Below are 7,618 nucleotides of genomic sequence, written 5' to 3' on the forward strand. Positions count from 1 at the left end.
GTGTGTGTGTGGTGTGTGTGTGTGGTGTGTGTATGGTGTGGTGTGTGTGTGTGGTGTGGTGTGTGTGTGTGTGGTGTGTGTGTGTGTGTAGTTGGTGTGTGTGTGTGATGTGTGTGTGTGTGTGTGTGTGGTGTGTGTGTGTGCAAACATGGGTGTGCACACGACTCTGGGGCCCATAGGCCTGCTCTGAGTGGGACTGAGGAGTAAGGCCAAGGGGATCCCAGGACCCTTCTCACCTAACAGCCTGTCTGGTCCTGAGTCTGAACTTTCAGGAAGCAATCCTAGGAGTAGTTAGCCTCTGGACCAGCCTTCCTTGAACAGATGGGGAGACTGAGTCTCAGAGAGCCCGAGGACTGGCTCAGGGTCTCAGAAAGGGTGGGGGCTCTGCTGGAACTAGAACCAAGGTGTGCTGGCCCCTGACCCTGGGTTATCTGGGCCACCCTGGAGCTGCTGCCCAGGGGTCTCCCAGCAGACCTGGCTTTCTTTGTCTGATGCTCAGGTGTCCATCAGGCTTCTCCTGGAAGAAGCTGCAAGTTAAAAACAGGACACCCTCCATCTCACTAAAAGCCACAGTGCCAGCCAGCCACAGTAAACCCCTAAAGTACTGAACTCCTAAGTTGAAGGCTACAGAGAAACCAGAGCCAGAGAACTTACTGAATAAACTGTATCAGTCAGTCCTCGTTAACCTCCACTGCCCACTCTGTGTGTTTGCACATCCTTCTTCCTCAGCCTGAAGCACCCTTCCCTGCCTTGCAGCCTGAAGAGCTCCCCCTGCTCTGTCTTAATGTCTAAAGTTCAAATATCACCTCCTCTGGGAAGCCCTCCATGGTCTCTCCAGAGATGGCACCTTCCTCTGCTCCCACAGCCTCTCCGTGCCCTGAAGTAGTAATGAACTGAGTTAACCTTACCAGAGATCAAATTGCCAACATCCGCTGGATCATGGAAAAAGCAAGAGTTCCAGAAAAACATCTATTTCTGCTTTATTGACTATACCAAAGCCTTTGACTGTGTGGATCACAATAAACTGGAAAATTCTGAAAGAGATGGGAATACCAGACCACCTGACCTGCCTCTTGAGAAACCGGTATGCAGGTCAGGAAGCAACAGTTAGAACTGGACATGGAACAACAGACTGGTTCCAAATAGGAAAAGGAGTACATCAAGGCTGTATATTATCATCCTGCTTATTTAACTTCTATGCAGAGTACATCATGAGAAACGCTGGACTGGAAGAAACACAAGCTGGAATCAAGATTTCCGGGAGAAATATCAATAACCTCAGATATGCAGATGACACCACCCTTATGGCAGAAAGTGAAGAGGAACTCAAAAGCCTCTTGATGAAAGTGAAAGAGGAGAGTGAAAAAGTTGGCTTAAAGCTCAACATTCAGAAAACTAAGATCATGGCATCCGGTCCCATCACTTCATGGGAAATAGATGGGGAAACAGTGGAAACAGTGTCAGACTTTATTTTTTTGGGCTCCCAAATCACTGCAGATGGTGACTGCAGCCATGAAATTCAAAGACGCTTACTCCTTGGAAGGAAAGTTATGAGCAACCTAGATAGCATATTCAAAAGCAGAGACATCCGTCTAGTCAAGGCTATGGTTTTTCTAGTGGTCATGTATGGATGTGAGAGTTGGACTGTGAAGAAGGCTGAGCGCCGAAGAATTGATGCTTTTGAACTGTGGTGTTGGAGAAGACTCTTGAGAGTCCCTTGGACTGCAAGGAGATCCAAGCAGTCCATTCTGAAGGAGATCAGCCCTGGGATTTCTGTGGAAGGAATGATGCTAAAGCTGAAACTCCAGTACTTTGGCCACCTCATGCGAAGAGTTGACTCATTGGAAAAGACTCTGATGCTGGGAGGGATTGGGGGCAGGAGGAGAAGGGGACGACAGAGGATGAGATGGCTGGATAGCATCACTGACTCGATGGACGTGAGTCTCAGTGAACTCCGGGAGTTGGTGATGGACAGGGAGGCCTGGCATGCTGCGATTCATGGGGTCACAAAGAGTCGGACATGACTGAGTGACTGAACTGAACTGAACTGAACCTTCACTGAGCATGTCCTTTGTTCTAAGTGCATTAAGTACTTAGACTCACTTCATTCTCACAGCAACCCTAGGAGATGAGAGGTATGTGTATGCTCCATTTTACAGATGAGGAAACTGAGATCTAAAGAGGTTCCACAGCTCTGAAGTAGAGGAGCCAGGCAGGCAGCTTGCCCAGCCTCTCTCTGCTTAACAATGTCTGTCATAACCAGGGACTTGTCTGTCTCTCTAATAAGACTGAGCTACTTGAGGGTTGGGGCTGTGCCTCCTTCAGCCAGTATCCCCAGGGCCAAGCAGAGCACCCAGCAGAGAATGGGCGCTCAGTGGTGCTAGACAAATGAAAGCTCAGTGTGCAACAGAGGAGAGACTCAGCACCAATGGGCCAAATGTCTGAAAGGTCAGTCTTGGCACAAATTCTAGTAATGGAGCTGGCTGAGAGTAGTCAGTGAGTGGCCTTGGGAGGTGTCAAGTTCCCTATCAGAGGCTGGTTGAGCACTGCATGGCATTGGGTGTGTGTGTGTGTGTGTGTGTGCGTGCACGTGTGTGTGTGTGTGTGTGTGTGTGTTGTAGAAGGGATGTCATGGTGACTGCTGATCATCTGTGACTCTGTAAAGTGTTTGCCATGGACCTGGGGCCTCAGTGCCCAAGACTGCTGATGAGGTGACTCCACCCATGGCCCCAGGCAGGGCCACCTTGCAATTTGCAATGCCCTAGGCTCTGGCCTTTGCAGCCCCTCAACCATAAAAATATTATAAAAATTATATTCGACAACTGTGTTGGTATAAAAATGAACATACGAATATATTAAAGCATTTTCTTCTATTCAAAAGTTCATTTCTTTTTTCCTTCTGATTTTCAAAGAAATGAAAACAGTTTCATGGGCTCCTACAATATCATGGGCCCCAGGCACTGCACGTCCTGGGCGCAGCGGCGACAGGGCAGGGGATCTTAAAACATGCATTAAATTTATGTTTAAGAAAAAAGCAGGGAAACCTATGCACGTTTATATCCACACAGAGTACTTCAGAAAAGACACAAGAGAGACTAGCAACGGTGTTTGGCTCCAGGAAGGAAAACTGGGTGGCCGGAGACAGGAATGGCAGGGAGTTATTACTGTATACCCTTTTGTGCCTTTGGAATTTTGTACCATGTGAATGAATCCCCTATTCATAAAAGTAAATAAATAACAATTTAAACTGTTAGAGGCTTATTCCAAAGCAACAGGAGACTGTTAAATGAAGGTGGAAAAATATGGGCTTTGGAGCCAGAAATGTGCGGTTTAATCTCAAGCTCTGCAGCTCATAAGTGCCAGATCAGAGCAGTGAGGGAGGCCCTGGTGAACCAAGGAGCTTGTCACCAAAGGCCCTTGGATGGCTGCCTCCACCTCTCTGAGCCTCAGTTTCCTGTTCCCTGAAATGGGGATAGTAACACCTCCCTTGAAAGGTGCTTGAGAGGATTAGCCATGGCTGGCATAGCACCCGACCCGGAGAGCGGGCTCTCCCCAAATGCTCCTTTTCACCCTTCCCCCTACCCCTGGCGGAGTAAATGCGGGCCAGTGGTAGGGCCGTGAATTGCCTCTTTCTCTGGCCAGCACTTGTTTATTCAGGCCACCTTCCGGGGGCCGGCCCATGGCCGTGGGCCTCCCTCTCTCTGTCCCTATACTTGACAGCTGTTCAGACAGCTGCCTGTCACTACAGGGAAACTGAGGCTCCAGCTACTCCAGAGATTACAAGTCCTGACGCCTGCAAGTGTGTGGAGACCAAACAGAACTGCTTGAAGTTCGGGGGACAGTTAGAGGCTGCCAGGCATGACACCTTGGAAATAAACTTATCGAAAAGGCAACTCAGAAGGTGGCCCACAGCAATTAGAATACCCTGGCCAGTTCTGGCCAGTTTGGATTCAATCAGTAAACATTTAGTGAGCTCCTACCTACCGTGTGCACTCCCCAAGTTTCAGTTTCTCAAAGTTCAGGCTAAAATACCTTTCAGATTCACCAGTAACCAATAGCATTTAGCAGTCACTAAAGTCAGCTGAAAGAAGAACTTCCTGTAACTAAGAATGGCTAAGTGTCTAATCAGAAGTAAGGCCGGGCAAGTGAGTGGAGAACCTTGTCACCAAAGGTCAGCTCCGTCTGAATTTGGAGCTTGAGGTGCCTGGAGGGATCCCCAGCATTTCAGGTGCGGTCCAGAAAATGCCTGCTAGGGATGGGTCCTGGCAGAAGGGCCATGGGGACTGAGGGACAGGTCTGCTGTTCCTAACCTGGCTGTGGGGCTCCCTGGAGGCCACGTGCCTTTGGGAGGTAGAGAGATTCCATTCCCACAAGAGCCCTGTGGCTGAGAGAAGCCCCAGAAGCCCCAGGCAGAGGCAAAAATGGAGCTTGGCTACATGAAGAATTCCTGGGAGGGAAGTGGAGCCAGAATAAGCCATGTTGTTCTAGCAAAGAACAGGGAGATATCTGACACAGGGGACAAGAGAAGGGTTCTAGAGTGACAGGTTCCAACTCCAGTCTGCCCAGCCAGCCTATGGATATTGCTGGCTTCCTGAGGGTGCAGAGGGATTAGGGTGCTTAGGGGTTAACTGCTTTACCACCTGAGATGTATCACCCCAAACTAGCCCAGGTAGAGACATCTTTGAATGAGTTCTCCATGTCCTCATGGGTCCCCATGTCCCTTGTATGTATTCAGACACTCTCACTGGTGGGAATGCTTTTGCAGGTCTGACTTTATCCATATTTGCTATAGCCAAAGGCTAGAGGTTAATCCCCAAAATGAGACATAGGAGCAGCTTCTATCTGTGATCATGGCCCAGAGGCATGTCTCAGAATTGATCATAAACTCCTGCTTAAAACCCAGAACTCTAATGCTGAAGGTTTTGGAGCCACGCAATCCTAGATTAAAATACTAGCTGTACTCTTTCTGGCTGGGTGGCCTCAGGGAAGTTATTTAACCTCTCTGGGCTTTAGTGTCTGGTACACCAATACGTAAAAGATATAGATTAGTATTATTTTATGATAATCATTTATAAAAAGTGCTTAGCACATAGTGGGACTTCCCCGGTGGCTCGTAAAGAACCTGCCCTTAAGGCAAGAGACCCGGGTTCAATCCCTGGGTCAGGAAGATCCCCTGGAGAAGGGAATGACTACCCACTCCAGTATTTTTGCCTGCAGAATTCCATGGACAGAGGAGCCTGGTGGGCTACAGTCCTTGGGGTCGCAAAGAGTTGGACACAACTGAGTGACTAGCACAAGCACACAGTAAGCACTATAGACTTGTATGTTAACTAAAATGTTAGGGAAGGAAGGATTGGCATAAAAGAAGAGTAAATAGGAGTGATTCACATTTTATGCTTTTAAAGATCTCCAAGAAAATATTCCAAAATCTGCCTTGAACACTCCTTGCAGCAGATCATCATCTTGGTGGTCGTGTTCTCTGTTGTCTGACCCGATTCCCTCCTGCTTCAGCTGAGGTCTAAATTTGCCCATCTCAATCCTACCCCGGCTCCTGGGCTCACTCCCACCACAGTCCCCTCCCATCCAGCCCCCGAGGGGAGAGGTCCACTTACTGCTTGGGTCCATGGTCCTGCTCACAGCGCCCATCCCAGGGGCAGGCAGAGAAGTTGGTGCCCGCTGTGCGCCACCCGCCCCTCTCTTCTGCCACGGCTATCAGGGCCACCCCAGGGAGGGGGCTGTGCTGCCGCAGCTGGCCAAGAGCCCCCCCTCTCAAAGGGTGGGCTTTGGGGAGAAGCGGGAGGGCCACGTCAAAGCCGGGCCGGAAGGTGTCCACCGTGGGGCTGGCCTCGGCCACCATCGCCTGTCCCAGCTGGAAGATCCGGAGGCAAGGGGCGGGGTGGAGACTGAGGACCAGATGGTTCTTGCCCCCATCCCACTGCGGGAGCACCGGGTGGCACTCTCCAGCGGGGGTGTCGGGGCTGAGGACGAGGACAAGGAGGCAAGCCTCTGCAGCGCTGGCTGTGTGGTAGCGGGAGCCCTCGATGGAAGTCAGGACCTTGCGCAGAGTCTCAGAGATGGGTCCGACTGCCGGGTACACGAACACCTTGAGGCCACCATCTCTGCACCTCGAGGCATCAAAGCAAGCTCCCCGGTAGCAGCTGCCGCCACGGGGGGCTTGAGGAAGTTGAGGGCCATCTTCTAGGAGCTCCCCAGGCTGGGAGAAACTCTGCAGGAGCTCTGCGTCCAGCCAGCGGGGCCAGCCTTGGGGGGCCCCTGCCTGGCGTCTGGCAGGCTCTGCCAGGCGGAGAACTGGGAAGACTCTTAGCAGGATGAGGAGCCAGGAGGCCGACAGGGCCAGCCAGAGGGACTTTCTTCTCCATGACTGCATGTGGCCACCCACAGCCAGAGCTGCAGGAAGCAGAGGAAGCCAGGGGTTCAGAGGGGGCACCTCTGGGATGGGGATCCACCTTCTAGGTCAGAGCCCTCATTGTACAGATGGGAAGACTGAGGCCTGTGGAGGGCAAGATCCAACAGCAAGTCACAAGTCACAGGCCAGGGACGACCCCGCTCTCTGGCCCTGCCTTCTTGTGGTCCCGACTCTGCTTCCTCGGCCTTTGGACAACCAAGACAGTTTTTGCCCTTCCCAGCAGGGCCCCCTGCCCCTGGGCGCTGCTCAGGCTGATGCAACCCCTGTGCAGACTGCAAGCCAGTGTCCTTCTGCCCTCCTGGCTGCACCCCCTGACCTTAGCCTTGAGGGAGAGGAGGGCGGTCTGCCAGGCCATGGGGGACCTGTCAGGACTCCCACACGAGGCGGTTTGGCCAGGGTGCAGGGCTGGATGGAAGCGGGGCTGGTTTCCCCAGTCCTCCCCCTTTCTGAGCAGCCCCTGAGCAGCCCGGCCACCCTGTGTCCACTGGCAAGCACTCCTGGGCTGAGGGCCCTGCGGCTGGAGCTAAAATTAGACCCTACATCCCATGTGGGCTCTCAGGGTCAGCTGAGGGCAAGGCCTGAGTGCAGCCGGTGGCCCCTGCCTGGGGGGCTGGGAGGGCTCTAAGTTCTGGTCCTCTCCCACCCTGCCGCTCTCCCAGTCCAGGCAGCTCAGTCCCTCCTCCCTCCACCTCTAGCAGCTGGTCCTGCACCCTCTGGCTTGGAGCTATCAGGGTGCAGAGGCCGGGGACCCCCTGCCAAGCCCCTGCCCCATGGCTCCCAAGCTCTGCTGTGTCTCGCCTCCCTTCTCAGGGCAGCGTTTGGTCAATCTAGATCTCTTTCCCAGCAGCAGCCTGACTCCTCCCCTGCCAGCTCTGATTGGCTCCTGTCTGGGAGGCAAGCTTTCCACTTAACCCCTTCCAAACCAGTTTTCTGGATTGCTAATAATGATAACCAGCAGGGCCCACAGCTCTTGATTGGCCTTGAGCTATTCCAACCTCTATCTCACATCAGCCTTCCAAGGCCAAAGTTTCAGTTCAGTTCCGTTCAGTCGCTCAGTCGTGTCCGACTCTTTGCGACCCCATGAATCGCAGCATGCCAGGCCTCCCTGTCCATCACCAACTCCTGGAGTTCACTCAGACTCACGTCCATTGAGTCAGTGATGCTATCCAGCCATCTCATCCTCTGTCGTCC

At 52.5% G+C, this 7,618-nt stretch overlaps 1 protein-coding gene across 3 annotated transcripts in view; it reads right to left on the bottom strand.

The window, feature by feature from the left end:
* The window catches only part of EXTL1 (exostosin like glycosyltransferase 1), a 20,249-nt gene extending 12,989 nt beyond the window's left edge, over positions 1–7,260 (bottom strand). The window contains exon 1 of one of the 3 annotated variants that reach the window (XM_044938095.2): positions 5,613–7,259. In XM_044938095.2, coding sequence (XP_044794030.2) covers positions 5,613–6,388 — 776 coding nt within the window. In that variant the 5' untranslated portion in view covers positions 6,389–7,259. Of the gene's footprint in view, positions 1–5,612 lie in introns of all 3 variants that reach the window. The other 2 variants (XM_006055427.4, XR_006549028.2) reach the window with 2 other exon arrangements.
* Between the last annotated feature and the right edge of the window lie 358 nt (positions 7,261–7,618).

This window comes from Bubalus bubalis, chromosome 2 (assembly GCF_019923935.1).
Source record: "Bubalus bubalis isolate 160015118507 breed Murrah chromosome 2, NDDB_SH_1, whole genome shotgun sequence".
Classification (NCBI taxonomy): Eukaryota; Metazoa; Chordata; class Mammalia; order Artiodactyla; family Bovidae; genus Bubalus; species Bubalus bubalis.